Source organism: Suricata suricatta, chromosome 10, assembly GCF_006229205.1.
Source record: "Suricata suricatta isolate VVHF042 chromosome 10, meerkat_22Aug2017_6uvM2_HiC, whole genome shotgun sequence".
Classification (NCBI taxonomy): Eukaryota; Metazoa; Chordata; class Mammalia; order Carnivora; family Herpestidae; genus Suricata; species Suricata suricatta.
In genome coordinates, this window is record NC_043709.1 from 60,636,710 (window position 1) to 60,654,461 (window position 17,752).

Here is a 17,752-nt window from a genome sequence, read left to right on the forward strand (position 1 = left end):
CCATAGCAAATTTTGATATATTTTGCTATCAGCTTTGTACTAAATATTTGAGATGAATTGGAATATTTTCTATTTTTTCTTAAGCTCTAGGACAATTTATATCTATATTATTTCTTTCTTGGTAAATTGGGTTTGAAAGAAATTATTGGTGTTTCTATACGGGCATAATGCCTTTTAGAAGTCAAATATTTCATGGGGCTCCTGGGTGGCTCAGTTAGTTAAGCATCCAACTTTGGCTCAGGTCCTGATCTCATGAGCTCATGATTCATGAGTTCGAGCCCTAAATTGAGCTCTCTGCTGTCAGTGCAAAGCCTGTTTTGGATCCTCTGTCCCCCTCTCTGCTCCCCTCCCTTGTTTGTGCTCTTTCTCTCTGAAGAATAAATTTACATTTTTTAAAAAAATAAATATTATTCATAATAGCTCCAAATTGAAACAAATCCAATCAATGTCCATAAACAGATGAATAGTTAATAGTGGTTTGTGTATACAATGGCATATTATTCAGCCTTTTTTTAAAATGTTTATTTTGAGAGAGAGAGAGAGAGAGGGAGAGACAGAATGCAAGTGGGAGAGGGGCGGAGAGAGAGGGAGATATGGAATCTGAAGCAGGCTCCAGGCTCTGAGCTGTCTGTCAGCACAGAGCCTGATGCGGGGCCTGAACTCAACAGACCACGAGATCATGACCTGAGCTTAAGTTGGACACTTAACTGACTGAGCCACCCAGGCACCCCTATTCAGCCTTAAAAGGAAAGAAATTCTTTTTATTATTATTATTATTAAATGTTTTTATTTATTTTGAGAGAGAGAGAGACAGCACAAGCAGGGGAGGGTCAGAGAGAGAGGGAGACACAGAATAAGAAGCAGGCTCCAGGCTCGGACTAGCTGTTAGCACAGAGCCCGACGCGGGGCTCAAACCCAAGAACCATGAGATCATGACCTGAGCTGAAGTCAGATGCTCAACCAACTGAGCCACCCAGCGCCCCAGAAAGAAATTCTAACACATGCTAAAACATGGATAAATCTTGAAGATATTATGCTAAGTGAAATAAGCCAGGCATAACAGGAAAAATATTGTAGGATTACATTCATATGAGATACCTATAGTCATCAAATTCATAGACAGAAAGTAATTGTCAGGGACTGGAGAATGGAAAGTCACTGTTTAGTGGGCACAGAGGTTCAGCTGGGAAAGGTGAAAAACTACTAGAGAAGAATAGTGGTCATAGTTGCACAACAAAGTAAATGTACTTAATGTCACTGAACTGTACCCTTAAAATGGAAGCAGGGAGGCGCCTGGATGGTTCAGTCGATTCCGCATCTGACTTCCCTTAGGAAGGGAAAAATCAGAAGAGGGTATGAATAAAGCACTCAAGGAGGAAGCTATCAAATATGTCAAATATTGCTGAAAAATTATGTAGGGTGCCACCTGAGAACTGGCCATTCGATTTTGAAAGGATAGTGAACTTTTTTTAAAAAACAATTTATTTTAGGGGCACCTGGGTGGCTCAGTTGGTTAAGCATTTGACTTTGGTTGGGGTCGTGATCTCACAGTTCGTGGGTTTGAGCCCCGCATCGGGCTCTGTGTGGACAGCTCGGAGCCTGGAGCCTGCTTTGGATTCTGTGTGTCCCTCTCTCTCTACCCCTCCCCCGTTCATGCTCTGTTCCTCTCTATCTCAATAATAAATAAACATTAAAAAAAAATAAAACAATTTATTTTATTTTATTTGAGAGAGAGAGAGAGAGAGAGAGAGAAAGAGAGAGAGAGAGAGAGAGAGAGGGAAGCCCAAGAAAGCTCCATGCTCAGTGCAGAGCCTGACACAGTGCTTGATCCCATGACTGTGAGATCCTGGCCTGAGCTGAAATCAAGGTTCAGATCCTCAACCGACTGAGCCACCCAGGCACCCCAAGGACAGTGAACATTTTAAGAACAGTTTTAATGACATGGTAGAGATGAAATTTTGCCTGAAAATTTTTGAGGGAAAAATGAGAAATGAGGAAGTGGGGACAGCAAATAAAAGAATTCTTCCAAGGAGTGTTGGTAAATAAGGAAGCAGAGAAGTGGAACAGTAATCAGAAGAGGGTGGGCAGTCCAGGAAGGGTCTTTTTGGGCGGGGGGAGGACAAGTGGGAGAGGGGCAGAGAGAGGAGATCAGAGGATCTGAGACGGGCTCTGTGCTGACAGGCTGACAGTAGTAAGATGGATATGGGGCTCAAATCCATGAACGGTGAGATCATGACCTGAGCTGAAATCAGATGCTCAACTGACTGAGCCACCCAGGAGCCCCTAGGAAGGGCTTTTTAAGATGGGAGAGTTTAAAGCATGTTTGTAAACTGATGGGAATAATCCAGTAGAGAGGAAAAATGAAGTTGCTGGAGAAAGAAAAGATCACTGAAAGAACAAAGTGACCAGAAAGAGTAAGGTTTCAGTCCATGGATGGAGGCACTGACCTTAGATAGGTCTCAGGGTACAGTTCAGTGGTTGAGAGAATGAGTTTTGGAGCCAGACTGCTTACTTTGTGACTCTGGACGAGGCACTTTAAAAGAAACTTCCAGGAGCACCTGGGTGGCTCTGTCGGTTAAGCATCCAACTCTTTCTCTCTCTCTCTTTTTTTTTTAATTTTCATTTATTTTTTTTTCTTTTTTTAAGTTAAAGCTTATTTATTTATTTTGAGAGGGGGCAGAGAGAAACGGAGAGAGAGAGAATCCCAAGCAGGCTCCACACTGTCAGTGAAGAGCCCAGGAACTACAAGATCATGACCTGAGCCAAAATTGAGAGTCGGACACTTACCGACTGAGTCACTCAGGTGTCTCCCGTCCAACTCTGGATTTTAGGTCTGGTCATGATCTCGAGGTTCATGAGATCCAGCCCCATGTTGGACTCTGTATTGACAGTGTGGAGCCTGCTTGGAATTCTCTCTACCTCTCTCTCTACCCCTTCACCACTCTCTTTCTCTCTCTTAAATAAATAAAAATTTTAAAAAAGAATTAATTAAAAAACTTCCAGGGCTCACTTTCCCCAACTGTAAGATGCAGGATCATAATAATACTTAATTTACAGTGAGGTTTAAGAGGTTTAAAAAAATTTTTTTAACATTTATTTATTTTTGAGAGACAGAGAGAGACAGATTATGAGCAGGGAAGGGGCAGTGAGAGAGGGACACACAGAATCAGAAGCAGGCTCCAGGCTCTGAGCTAGCTGTTGGCACAGAGCCTGATGTGGGGCTCGAACCCACAAAGTGTGAGATCATGACCTGGGCCGAAGTTGGACGCTCAACTGACTGAGCCACCTAGGTGCCCCTAAAAAAATTTTTTTTAACATTTATTCATTTTTGAGAGACAGAGAAAAAGCATGAGCGGGGGAGGGGCAGAGAGGAAGGGAGACACAGAATCCAAAGCAGGTTCCAGGCTCTGAGCTGTCAGCACAGAGCCTGACACGTACAGGGAAGTTTAAAGGACTTAATACATGTGAAGGATTTAGAACACCACTGGGCATATAGTAAGTCCTATATATGTATCAGCTGTAATTATTGTAATAGGGGGGAAATCAGAGTCTACAGGTCCAGATGCAAATGCATTGGTAGACTGCATGGTGAAAAGATGTAAGCATTCTTTTCTGATTGTGGTCCTTTTTTTTTTTTTCTTTAGGGAAGTAAATAAGCAAGGTTATCAGTTGATAGGGAGGCAGGAGGAGAAAGTTAGAAATAGTCATCTCAGAAAGTGGGAACTGTGACATGGTTGGTGAACAGCATGAAGGCCCCACTTGAGGTTTGTGAGCCAAGTACATAAAGTGAGCTCAGTCACCACCAGGTGGTGGTTTCATCCAGTAAAACTCCAATGCTTGGGCACAGCCGTGGACTAGGAGAAGAATTGGATTTAACTTGCATTAGAGTTTGCCTAGAATATACAAGTAAGGGAAAAGGGGAAAGAGGGCAAGGCAGTTAAGTGTGCATGCCTGGTAGTGATTATGATGATAGATAATGGAAAATAAGCTGAGGAAGGAAGGAAAGACACAAGGATGTGCTGGATAGTGACAAAGTGGAAGGTCAATGGATTGGATGTCTCAGTGGAGGCTCTCAAGAGTAAGTGAGCTGAAAAGGTAGAAGGTGGTATCCAGAAAGTGCAATGCATCAAACAGTTCTTGGTGGAGATAGTGGAGGAAAATCTTGTTGGAAGTGAAAAGGTCAAAGAAGTAAGGAGTAAATAGATGTATCTGCTAGTGATGTATAGAATGTATGTAATGATGATAAAAGTAGTGATAAAAAGAAAGAGACTTTGAGCCAGATGCTGAAATGTTCAGCAAATACAGAAAAGTAACCAGGAAGTTTGTAAATTATCACAACAGGCGAAGTAACAAGTGGTGTGGTCCAATGGCATGTATTTCATTTTTTAATGTTTATTCTTTAAATTAGAGAAAGTGAGAATGCATGAGTGGGAGAGGAGCAAGGAGACAGAGACAGAACCTGAAGCAGGCTCCAGGCTCTGACCTGTGAGCTGTCAGCACATAGCCTGACACGGGGCTCAAACTCACAAGCAGTGAGATCATGACCTGAGTTGAAGTCGGATGCTTAACCAACTGAGCCACCCAGCCACTCCTGATGGCATGTATTTCAGAGATGCTTGGGAAGAGAAAGATGGAAAAATGATCTGGAGGCAACCACAGACAGAAAGGAAAATATCTGCTGTCCTCCAGGGCATACTAAAAGAAAGACAGCTACCACTCCAGGAAAATCAAGGTTCATTTTTATGGGTAAGAGAAAGTGAAAAGGACATTCAGAGAAGAAGTTGAAGATATAGAAGATTTTGTAGATATTTCCCTAGATCTGAGGTAGGCACTATAGAACATGCAAAGCAACATGAAACACCTTTCACTAGCTTTCTAAGAACTTCAGGTAGGCCTATGGTCAGTAGGTGAAGGCAAAAAGCTTTATCCCAGAATCAAATATGTGTCACTCTACAAGCTTTTTATCTTTTTCCTATTAGGTCTGTTGGTCAAAAAACACTTTTTGAAAAGAAATTTAGCACATCTAAAGTGAAAGACACCCTTCTTGCACAGATGAGGAGAAAGAAACTTGGAAAGCAGAAATAGTTTAGTGCAGACTTCACCCATTTTAGTGACAGATTCAGGTCAGGAACTCAAGACTCCATCCAGTTCCCCAGGTCATATGCAGAGTCCTGAACCGAGTGCTATAAAGGTGCCGGAAAGAGTATTAACTATTCCTCCACACCCTCTATGCTGTCAGTTACAAGGTAGGTGAGAATATGATGCTCACAAATGAAATCATTGCAGCAAACAACATAATAACAAGCACGAAATATATATAAGTTGTGTTCCTAAGTACCAAAGGGAAACAATGTAAAGTCGTGTGTGGTTTTCAAGGAATGTTTTCTGGTGATAATTTGTTTATGTGCTTTCAATAAATTCTATAAGTAATTCATGAGAATTAAAGAAAATTTGGAAAACAGAAAAGCAGAAAGAAAAAGAAAATTAAAAAATTTTTTTTTAATGTTTTATTTATTTTTGATACAGAGAGAGACAGAGCATGAGAGGGGGAGGGGGAGAGAGAGAAGGAGACACAGAACTGGAAGCAGGCTCCAGGCTCTGAGCTAGCCGTCAGCACAGAGCCCAACACGGGGCTCAAACCCACGAACGTGAGATCTGACCTGAGCCGAAGTCGGAGGCTTAACCGACTGAGCCACCCAGGCGCCCCAAGAAAATTGTTTTTGAGGTCCCGTTACCCAAACAGAATCACTACTATAGTATTAATATTTTGGCATATTTCCATTTTTTTCTGGCATAAACATTTTAAGAAAATACTTCATTTTAATAGATAAAACATACAAATAGTTCAAAATCCAAAAAGTTGGATAGTAAAGAATCAGTCTTTTTCCCACTGACCACTGCCCCTGTCTTCAGCCACATAGTTTCCTTCCCATAGTCCATCTCTGTTCAGAGATTTATATTTTCAACTTTCTAAAAAGTGTACTTATAAAGTATGCAGTTTAGTTAATAATCACATAATCACAGGGGCGTCTGGGTGGCTCAGTCGGTTAAGCCTCCAACTTCAGCTCAGGTCATGATCTCACATTCATCGGTTCAAGCCTTGCATTGGGCTCTGTGCTGACAGCTCAGAGCCTGGAGCCTGCTTCCGATTCTGTGTCTCCCTCTCTCTCTGCCTCTCCCTGCTCATGCTCTGTTTCTCTCTGTCTCAAAAATAAATAAAACATTAAAATTTATTTTAAAACATCACGTTACACGAAGCTATATTGGATCATAAAGGTGACAAATAGACCATACTGATGTAAGATGTTAATCATAGGGGGAACTGGGTGTAAGGAATACAATTATCCCCCCCATGTTGCATCTCCATGACGTAATACACATCTCTCTAGCATGGAGTCACTAATCAGCAATATCATATGAGGTAAACCCTGGGTTTGGCAAAGTAATCTTTACAAATGGGACTTTAATATTTTATCACAGAAGTAGGGAATCATAGGATTGGAAAAGACTTAGAGAATAATTCACTCAGCTTTCTGAGAAAATAAACAAACATGTCTAAGAGATCACAATTAGGTGAGCCAAGATTATATAATCCAAGTTTTCTGGCTCTTATGTTAGTGATCAAGACAACATATTACAACACACCTACTCAAAAATACTGCAGGTGTGCTTTGTCATGCTTGCTACATCCCTCCCATTGTTCTTTGAATTCCTGGCTGCTCTAAGTTTTGGAGATAGATAGTCATACTTTTGTTTACTTTTGTTTTGTTTAATAAGCTTTATTTTGGAGGGAACCATTTTAGATTTACAGAAAGATTGAGAAGCCAATCAGAGTTTTCATATCCCCTACCCCCTCCCCTATTATTAACATCTTATATTAGTATGGTATATTTGTTACTTTAATGTAATGATCCAGTACAGATTCATGATTCTTAACTAATTCCTTACTTGATCCAGATTTATTTAGTTTTTACCTGGTGTCCTTTTCCTATTCTGGAATCCTACCCAGGATACCACATTTTATTTAGTCATCACGTCTCCTTAGGCTCCTCTTGGTTGTGACAGTTTCTTAGGCTTTCTTTGGGTTTTTTTCTAAGTTTTTTTTTTTTTTTCTGACCCTCCCTGCTTGTGCTGTCTCTGTCTCTCAAAAATAAATTTAAAAAAAACCCAGAAAAGAATAAAGTTTTTTTAAGTGTATTTATTTATTTTGAGAGAGAGAGAGACAGGAAAAGAGAAGTAAAGAGAGAGAGGAAGAGAATCCAAAGCAGGCTCTGTACTCTCAGCACAGAGCCCAACAGGGAGCTCGATCCCACAAATCTTGAGATCATGACCTGTTCCAAAACCGAGAGTCCGTAAAGCCTGCTTACGATTCTACTCAGTCTCCCTCTGCCCCTCTCCCCTGTTTGCTTTCTCTCTCTCTAAAAAAAATTTTTTTTAATTTTTTTAAAGAGTACATGACTCTTGACCTCAGGGTCATGAGTTTGAGCCCCACATTAGGGGTAGAGATTACTAAAGAGAGAGAGAGAGAGAGAGAAACATGGTGCTCTTGAGAGCCAGGGAAGAGGGTAGGGCAGTCCTGCTGGTGAGGAGGAGGCAGGATCTTGGGTTTCAATGTGTTTGGTTTCACGTGGGGGCCGCCTGTTCACATGACGATGTCTTGCAGAGAATTAGAGCTCTGAAGGAAAGTGAAGTCTCAGGGCTGGACAGGCTCTGCACAGGCTAATCCTGGAACGCTAGAACAACCAAGCTAGAAAGGGACGAGAGATCATCTCAGCGTTCAGTCACAACTGTTCCCATTTATAGAGTGTCCACTGAGGTCAGGTGATACACATGACCTGTCACCTCTTCTTTTTCATCCTGAATCAACTCTGCAAGCAGGGTAGGCATCTTTATCCATACTTTACACATGATTAAACAGATTCTAGGGTTAAGTAACTTGCTCAAGACACAGGGCACGTTGGTCACTGAGCAGCCATCAATCCTGTTGTAGTGAAGTCAGAGCCGCCCCACTGGTCTACCGGAGTAAGACCAGAAGGCCTCCAACCCCCTGATATAGCAAATTAGAAACCTGAGCCCTAGAAAGAGAAAATAACTTGCCCAAGTGCACTCAGGTAGTTAGAAACTAAACTGGTGGGGGAGGGGGCTCCTGGCTGGCTTAGTTGAAGGAGCATGCGACTCTTGATCTTGAGGTCATGAGTTCCAGCCCCACACTGGGTATAGAGGTTCCTTAAATAAATAAAAAAAATTTTTTTTAAAGAAGAGGCTCAGATCATGATCACGCGGTTCATGAGTTTGAGCCCTGCATCAGTCTCTGTGCTGACAGCTCAGACCCTAGAACCTGATTCGGATTCTGTGTCTCCCTCTCTCTCTGTCCCTCCCCTGCTTGCACTCTCTCTCTCTCAGAAATGAATAAACATTAAAAATTTTAAAAAAGAGAGAGAGAAAGAAACTGAACTGGTGCTATAAACCAAGCACCCATTGTAACATGTCCCTGAAGGGCACCCTGGGCAAAAGGGGCCTGGGGTGGGAAAGAAAATTCAGTAGGAAAGACACACACACAAAAGAAAGGAAGGAAGAACTCAGTGGGGCTCACAAGGCCTTGCCTACAGTTCTCCACATAACCTCCCCTCTCTCTCCACCACACACCCTGCACTTTTGCTACCCAGGTTCCTCATGGTTTCTCATGGCACCACGTGATACTACATCTACTGCCCTCACCACTCCTGGAAAACTGCTCATTCAAACCCCAAGCGGGGACGCATGGGTGGCTCAGTCGGTTGAGTGTCCGACTTTGGCTCGGTCATGATCCCCCAGTTTGTGGGTTCAATCCCTGCATCGGGCTCTGTGCTGACAGCTCAGAGCCTGGAGCCTGCTTCCGATTCTGTGTGTCCCTCTCTCTCTGCCCCTCCCCTGCTCATGATCTTTCTCTCCGTCTCTCAAAAATAAATAAATGTTAAAATTTTTTAAAAAAAGCAAACATTAAGAAATTTAAAAACAACAACAACAACATCAATAAAACAAAACCCAAGCTTCACATGCCCTCCCTTCTAGCTCTTCCCACTCAAAGCCTCAGGAGAGGACACTCCTCCAGGACCCTGTGCAGGCCCCACAAATTGAGCTGTGCCTCTCTGAGCACCTTCAGAGCAGCAATTCAATTTCATCACATCCACCCCTCTTTCCCCAGTATCTTCCATGCCATCCCACCAAACAAAGGGAAGAGAAAGAAAAGATGACAGACAGGAGGAGCCCAGGATCACATGAAAGGAGGTCCAAGGACATGGAGATCAAGCTGACTTCATCTCTTTCCTGGGCACACCCACCCCTAGTCACTGGTCAGGACTGCAGTGTACTGGATGGCCACAGAAAGTGCCAAGCATTCGGCAAGTAGGAAAGGCAGTGGTGAGGCAGAGCAGACAGGCATCCGATCACCGTATTTATGTTCGCGTGTACATAGATTATACATAAACTGCATATTTACAGGTGAGAGACGGTACAGGAGGATTCCTGGAACCAGGGCCCCACTGAATGCTGAAGCAGCAGACAGTCAGTGGAGGCCTACAAGGGGGATTGGCAGTGGGGAGGAGGTGAGAAGCAGTCTTCTGGACAGAGAGGTGGGCAGTCGGGGGCGCAGCTCTCTGGGAAGGGACGGGCCTCCTGAAGTCCGGCCAGGGCAGCCAGGCGCTGTTGTACACAGTCAGCTGTCAGCCGTGCTTCTGGGTCTGCGTCCCAACAGTCCTCTAGCAGCTCTCTCAGGCCACCAGGGTCCTGGGAAGAAGGACCAGGAGGCAGGCTTGATCCTGGGATTCTGAGTGGCCTCTGAGCAGCCCCAGAGTCCAAAGGTGTCCACCACTACCCTCTCCTCAACACTCCTCTCGAGACCCTCTGTAGAACCTCCCTCCCCTGGCCCCAACTGAGACCTTAGCATCTTGCTCCCTATGAGACAGGTTCTTTGGGTGCCTTCCAGAGGGCCCACCTTTTCCTCTGAGGAGCTAATTCAGGTTAATGACTCAACATGCTGATGGGAAATTACTCTCCTTCCTTTCAAGCAACCAGAGTCTTAGGCAAACACTGCTTAACCAGACAGATACTTGTGCAGTGGAAATTTCCGGCCAGGTAGCAGGAAAAGGGTCTTCCTGTTAGGAAACTATTTATACAGACCCATTTGCCCACTTTTTTAACCCTTTATACCTAGGGCTGGCTTTTATCAAACCATGGCAGAAACCCAGATGTGTAGGACAGGGCAAGGAATTATTGGATGAAATGTTGGGCTCCCAGGTACCAGGAGTGGAGCCATCTTGGGAGCAGAGCTCAGTGGAGAACCAAGGCCAAGGTGGGCTTCCGGGGGAGGGGACTGAGACACAGGCTAATGGATAGTGAGACAAGAGAGACAGACCAGGCAAGTGTGAGCAAGAGGAAGGTGAAGATGCCTATCTCAGGAATGGCTGTGTGAGACTTATGGTAGAAGAGGATGAGTGGAGGTACAAGGCAAGTTTGCTCAGCTCCAGCTAAACATGAGCCAGGAGTGGTGGGAGATGAGAGGAGACAGGAGCAGATGGGCTGGTCTTGGCAGACAAGTCCTTGAAGCCCAGGCCCACACTCCCCAGGTCCCCAGCCCACCACCAGATGGCCTCTTACTGTGGTGAAGCAGTGCCAGGTGGATGGGATGTAGGGGCGCCTTCTCTCCTCCACGGCCAAGGTCCACAGCTCACAGGTGGTGGGAGTGCTGCCCAGTTCTGCCTCATAGGCCAGTTGGAAGGGTGGCGGTCTGCTGTCTGGGGAAAGGCAGAGGGGGCCAAGTGTCAGCTAGCCCTAGGGTGCCTCCTTGTGGGAAAGCCAACAGGGAGAAGGGCAGATCTTCCTGCATCAGGAGGTAAGTGGATCTAGAATGGGTGGGTGAGACATGGGGAGGAGGGAAGAGGGGGTCCTGTCACACTCATCCTTACCAGGCCACAGATCTGGGCAGCGGCTCAGGATCTCCCATAGGAGCAGAGACAGAGAGTAAACATCGGCTTGCCGGAGGGCCGTGCCCCAGTCTTGTAGGTCCAGAGTCTTGTCCAACAGCTCTGGTGCCATGTATCTCTGGGTGCCAGCCTGGAGAGAAAGGCATGGAGGGCAAAGAATCATCTCCCTGGCAAGCCTCCCTGCAACACTGGTCCACGTGACATCCCCCCAACTAGACTCAGCAAAGTCCCAAACACTACAGGTCCTGCTGCACTGTTGCCACAGCAAAAGGCACATATTCATCAGGACCACTGCCATCATCTCCGGGCCTCCCTCTAATTCAGAGTACTTACCTCCATAATGGCAGCTGGGCCTCGGGGTGGAGTAGGAGCCCAGGTGGGAGGCTGGGTGAGGCCAGGGAGCACCAAGGCAAGGCCCAGGTCTCCAATGACACACGACCCATCCTCCCGAATGAGCACATTCTGGCTGCTCAGGTCTCGGTGGGCGATACCCGGTTTATATTGGCCTGTAGAAGACACCAAGGTTGAAGTGGATGGACCTTCTTCTTCTTTCTTTTGACCCCGTTCTTCCCCTCTGAGCTAAGGGAGAATCAGAAAAATAACAGTGTGGCTCCTTAGTCCCACAGCTTCCTACTCCCAGCTCACCCACCATCCTGCCAGCGCTCCTCATGGAGAAATGCCAGGCCCTGCGCTAGGGACAGCGCCATCCGCATGGAGCTTCCCCAGTCACTGGTGTGCTGGGTCAAGTAGTGGCACAGGGAGCCCTAGGGAGAAGTAGGGAGAAGAGGAAGACACATAAGCTGGAGGTGGCTGATCTACCCCAGGGAGCAGAGATCAATTGACAGACATCCCCCTGCCTTTCCCAGCAGACTGACATGTTGATCCATCCAGGCTGAGACAAGAGGCGGTGGAGGAGTGAGAATGTGCATCAGTAGATTGACTGGAAAAATAGTAACCCTAGTTCAAGTGTCTGAGCACTTACGGTGTGCCAGCCCTCCCGTAGTCCTCACAACAACCCTAGGAGGCTTGAACTCCTGTCACTCCCATTTTACAGTCGAGGAGCTTGGAAGCAAGCTAAGTAAACTTGCTGGAAGTCACTTGGTGAGAAACAAGGAGAGCTTGGACCCAAGTGGCCTGATTCTAGCGTCACTCACTAGTAATCACCTTATACTGCCTGGGGACTTGAGACAAGAACAGAAACAGAAGAGGCAAGGCGAGGTAGGTACTGGTACCCGTCACAAACCTCCAGGCCTGAGATATCAGGCCTGTATGGGATAGCCGGCTGATGGGGAGAGCTGTTGGGCAGGCGAGTGGCAGGTGGGGGGCAGGTAGAAATTGGGAGGCAAAGAAGCCACAGTACCCTGCATTCAACAAACATTACTGAGTGCAGTCAGTGGGCCAGGGAAATCAAACAAACAAAACCAAGAAAACAGAGATTTCTGAGCTAGGCATTGAGGCACATGGTCGAAGAGAGAACTTCTCAGAATTCAAGATTTCAGAGATAGAGGACTGCAGGTGCTAATCAAGTCCCAAGTCCTTAGCAGGCCCACAAGGCCAGGTCTGGTCTGATCGTTGCCTACCTCTTCCTCTTCATCCTTCCCATCCGTGACCGTCCCCTCGAGTCATATCTCTTATTCTTCTCTCACAGTACCTCCTCTCTCAGCACTTAATGCTCTTGACATTTGACACTCAGTTTTGTGTTTACCTGACCCACTTCTGTCTCCCCCACTACTCTATAAAGTCTACAGAGGCAGGGACGCCTGGGTGGCTCAGTTGGTTAAGCCTCTGACTTTTGATTTCAGCTCAGGTCATGATCTCATGGTTCGTGAATTTGAGCTCCACGTGTGTTCCAGGCTGACAGCGCCAGAGCCTGCTTGGGATTCTCCGTATCTCCCTCTCTCTGTTCCTCCCCTGTTCGTGCTCTTTCTTTCTCTCAGTATAAAGAAATAAACATTTAAACAGTTTAAAACATAATAAAATAAAATCTACAAAGACAGGGACTAGGACTAAGATGTCTTTCTTAGCACAAGAGGTGTGACATATAGTTCATACATGTTCGTTTAATGACTATTTAAATAAGTTTGAAGGGCTGTGCCTTGAGATATTTAACAATGGTTTTGTTTTCTTTAAGGTTGGGAATATGATAGTTTTGATATCTCCTCTTCTTTGTATTTTATAAGTTAAAAATGTTAGCAAGTATTGCTGGTGTAATAAAAAAAACTAAGAAAAAACCACCAAAAAACCCATTTTTAATGTTGTAGAGAAGAGGAAGCCTGAAGAATAAGCACGAGCAGGGCCCAGCTGCCACCCCGCCTTGCATCCACATACACACACATGAAAACACATACAGATGTCCCTCGGTCCTCACCTTTGGGTGCAGCTCCAGTACCAGCAGGGGCCCTCGGGGTGGGGGCCCAGGGCCCCCCCTGCTGGCGGTGATAAAGCGGACAATGTGGTCGTGCTGTAGGCTTGGCAGTTCGTACAGTGCTCTCTCAGCTTGGAACTGGGCCACGGCCCTCAGGGAGAAGGCCTTGATGGCTACCAGCTTGCCTTGCAGCTGCCCAGCCCACACCACTGTGTGACCTCCTTCCCAGATTACCTGGTGGGGACACGGTGCCGGGGGCTGGCCTCAGCGAGCATCAGGGCTGGGCTTCCTCCCCTGACCACCTTTTGGGGGTGACTGGAGGACCCTCCCCCCCTGCCCAGGCACCTGGGAGAAACACAGCTCGGGCAGCTCGGGCAGCTCGGCACTCCAGTCCCTGCCTGAGCCTGGCTCTGGCTCTGGCTCTGGCTCTGGATCTGGGCCACCTCGGACTCGGCAGACCTTTTGCTGTAGCAGGGCTTGGGCAGAAAGAAGCCCTTGAGTCAGGGTGCACAGTCATGGAGACAGGAAGGGGGTTTTGTGAGAGGCAATGGGCTCAGGGGGTAGAAATCTCAGAAATATGGGGTCAGGGGAAACCGGAGAGGGGTCAGAGTTTTGGGGCAGTGACTTGGTGTCACAAGGGAGGGATGAGGGTGGATTAGTACCCAAGATGGTGCTGCCCAGCAGCAGCAGGAGGAGGAGGAAGAGCCCCAGCAGCACCAGCACCATCCAGATGGACTCTCCTGGACATTAAGGCAAGAATGCAGCCTGGATGAGCCCTGCCCCAAATTGCCCTGTTCCTCTCACCCTCCTCAGAGATCTTGCTTCTGGGCCCACCCCCACCTTGGTCACAAGCCCCTTATCTCCCAGTCACCAGGGCAACCAACTTCTCAAGGCCAGGAAGAGGGAAACTTAGGATGGGGGTAGGGTGAGAACTGGCCCTGGTTCTACCTCTCATCCTAATCTGGGCCCCAGCCCCCACCAAGCCCCAGCACCCTGAGGGGCTACCTGGGACAGCTTGGGGACCCTGGGAGCCAGAAGACCCAGGGCTCCCTGGAAGAGGCAGATGGCTATAATTGGCATTGCAGAGGTCAGTGCCACAGGAGCAGGTGAAGAGAGTGGACCCGGGACTAGGGTGGGCTCGGGGGCTCAGATCACAGTGGGGGGACTCACAGTCTGGCTCGTCACTGTCTCGGCATCCTGATAGGGTGGGATTAGAAGAGAGGAGAAAGGGAGGGAGAGAGAGGGCGAGCGAGCATAACGGAGTCTATGAACAGTGAGGGTAACCCCCTCCTCTATCAAAGACATCCCCTCCATCTCATGTGGCCTTTTTCTTTCCCTCCACACATTCCATTTCTTCTTCTCTCCCAATGCTGTCACCCCCACCCCAGGATGTACGTGTCTCCCACCATAGCTATCACCTGCTATATACTTTGCCATTCACCTTGCATCTCCACCTGTGCCTGGTGTTGGGTCAGGTTCCAGATCCCAAAACAGCAGCGGCTGTAGAGGCAGCGGATAACCCTGGGGGGCCCTGGTCCTGCATCTAGCAGCTTCCCCAGTGTCTTTGTGCTTCCCCGCACTCCAGGGGCCTCAAAGAACACACAGGTCCGCCTGCTTGGGGGTGCTGTGGCCCAGGGTGGGGAGAGGGGAGGGTTCAAGATGGGAGTGAATGCAGGGGCACAAGCAGCAGCCAAAAGGAGGGACAAAACATGTTTCGTATCCCAGGGCGAGCATGGTAAAGCCACCAGAGAAAACACGGTCAGCGGAAGCCTGGAACCTGACCCCACCATAGGGACACATGGCTGTACCTTTTGCCCTCACTCACCCACCCCACTGACGCTTCCAAAGGGGTGGCTGCTGCTTCACGTCCCCTTTTCCCTCAATGGGCGAGTGGAATTGCCTTGCCCCACCCTGTAGATACTTACCTTGCACAGCTATGGGAAGGAGAACCCAAAGGCCCAGAGCCCCCAGCGTCATGCTGGAGGAGGCAAGCAGCATGAAGGAGGCAGCATGAACCAGCACCGCTGCCCCCGGCCAGAGCTTCATCCAGATACAGGGCTCCGTGGGTCTTCTGATCCCTCAGTCCCCAACTCCGCCCCCCTCCCTCTTTCCAGTCTCTGTGGGGGAGATGGCTGCTGTGGGGGAGAGGATGGGTGTAGGGAAAAGCAGGGAGAGGGAGGAGCAGAGAAGCAATTGCATATCTTCTTCTCTGCGGCTGCCTCCTCTTTCCTCTGCAAAGTGGGAGGAGGGGGGTCTTGGAGGCCCAGCTGAGAACCCAGTGATGCCTGACTTCAGACCTCTGCCCTTTGCTGACCCTGGAAGAAAGTGCTGGATCCTGTCAGCCCTTCTCAGGCTGGAAACCAGAGTGAGGTCAACTGAGCCATTCAGCTGTGCCCAAGATCCCGCTAACCCTTATTTTCAGGGCTCAGATCTGTAGCTCTCTGGGCAGACAGGCTTCACAGACCATACTGAAGTTGACCTCAGTTTCCAAACTCAAGAATCAGAAAGCAGTTACATAAAATTTCTGAGTTTAAAAAAGTCACACTGAAAAATGGGAATAACGGTAAATTTTATGTTACCAAAATTTTAAAAACCATATTGAGTCATACGCTGAACAAATCACTATTATTGAGAAGGTAACAAACTTTTATTGGGCACCTATGTGCTATGGCACAGCTAGGGCTATGCATTTTACAATCATCTCATTTTCCCATTGAGCTCATTATTATTATTTTCACTTTACAGGTAAGAAAGCTAAGCTTAGGTAACTTGCCCAAGGTCACTCTGTTAGGAAACAGAGCTAGGATTTGAACCTCGGTAAGTCTGATTCCAAAGCCCAGGCTCTGTTCTTTACATTATGTCCTGAATGTCTGAAAACCAAAAATTCAGCAATAAAAAAAATTTCAATTTGATACAGTTATTTGAATATTTGAATTTGGATGGTTGAGAAAACACACATCATTCATTACCTGCCAGCAGGCCACGAACTAGAGAGGGTCCAGTTCAAACTATAGCCACCAGAGGTCAGGGTGCTTCTTCCCAGGAGGCAAAATTTAGGGCCAGCCTCCTCTGATGACTAATATCACACCTCCTGTATCTATTAAGTTGCAGGGACCATAAAATGTGAAGGGAGAGCCCAGGGTGTGTGGCGGGAATGTCAGCATGGAGATGGAAGAAGTCGATGGTTTGTGGTGCAATAGGAGACAGGAGTCCAACTCCAACAGACTCTTCCCTAGAGTTAAGACGTTACAGTAATAGGTAATCATTTCCGCATCTGTGAGCAGTTGGCTCACATGAGAATTAGAGTCAGAGGGGACCAGTTCCCTGTTTTCCTAGCCTCTGTCCCCTGGTGGCTGTCTACAAATCTTTTCTGGCAATGGTCTGGCTTAGACCAGGAATGTTATAATTCTTTTTTTCAAAAATATATTTATTAATGTTTTATTTATTTTTGAGAGAGAGAGAGAGAGACAGAACGAGCAGGCGAGTGACAGAGAGAGAGGGGGGCAGAGAATCCAAAGCGGGCCCTGAACTGACAGCAGAGAGCCCAATGTGGGGCTCAAACTCACAAACCGTGAGATCATGACCTGAGCTGAAGTCAGACACTTTAACCAACTAAGCCACCCAGGCGCCCCAAGTATTAACTCTTTAATTCTGGAGCCTTTCTCCTGGGGACCCTGCCTGAAGGAAGGAAAGAGGAAAAGCTCCAGTAGTTGTGAAGGAGCAGCTGGAGGAACGACGAGGGCCTGAGGCGGATGGACAGCTGCCCATCCCTCCCTGCGACCTTCTGGGAGTCTGCGGGGTCCTGCCAGTGAGATGGAATGTTGTACTTAGTTACAGCGATCTTCCTTCACCAGCTCCCAGATCAGATAAGTGGGAGTGGGAGTGGGGGGTGGGCAGGCGGGGAGTTGAAGATCAAGTAAGTTCTTGTGTCTGGAGTGTCTCAGGAGACTACCTCCTCCAGAGGGGAACAAGGCAAAGATCAGACAGGAAGGCAGTCTCCTCACCCAAAGCCTTGGAGAACTACTCCTTTTCAAAGACAGAAACATTCCAGCCAGGTTTATGAGGTGAGGTGGTGATAGAAGGGGTAGGAATCTGAGAGCTGAGGGATTAGGAAGGTCCTGAGAAAGGACCTCAGCATAGAAATAAAGTCTCCCTGGATTCCACATACACAAAGATCTTCATCAGGACCCCGATTCGAGTCCGCAGTGGCCCAGTAAGTTACCTGTGACCTCCCTGTCTACAGGCCTAAAATGAGTTGTTTATTCATTCAACTCAGAAGTCTCTCTTTTTTTAAATTGAAATAATCCCTACACTCAAGGCGGAGCTCAAACTCACAACCCTGGGATCAAAAATGTGTACTCTTCCAACTGAACCAGCCAGGTGCCCTTAGGTCTCACTCAGTCTTAAAAAGGAATTTTAGTATAGG

The 17,752-nt window shown here is 47.2% G+C and overlaps 1 protein-coding gene across 1 annotated transcript; it reads right to left on the bottom strand.

The window, feature by feature from the left end:
- Nucleotides 1–9,420: 9,420 nt before the first annotated feature.
- On the bottom strand, nt 9,421–16,798 carry AMHR2 (anti-Mullerian hormone receptor type 2). Its single transcript, XM_029955656.1, is given in 12 exon segments — nt 9,421–9,579; nt 9,581–9,765; nt 10,636–10,772; nt 10,944–11,091; nt 11,295–11,467; nt 11,611–11,725; nt 13,330–13,560; nt 13,672–13,802; nt 13,989–14,066; nt 14,332–14,523; nt 14,768–14,950; nt 15,252–16,798. Coding segments are annotated over 12 exon segments (1,818 nt in total). The 5' UTR covers nt 15,373–16,798; the 3' UTR covers nt 9,421–9,455.
- Between the last annotated feature and the right edge of the window lie 954 nt (nt 16,799–17,752).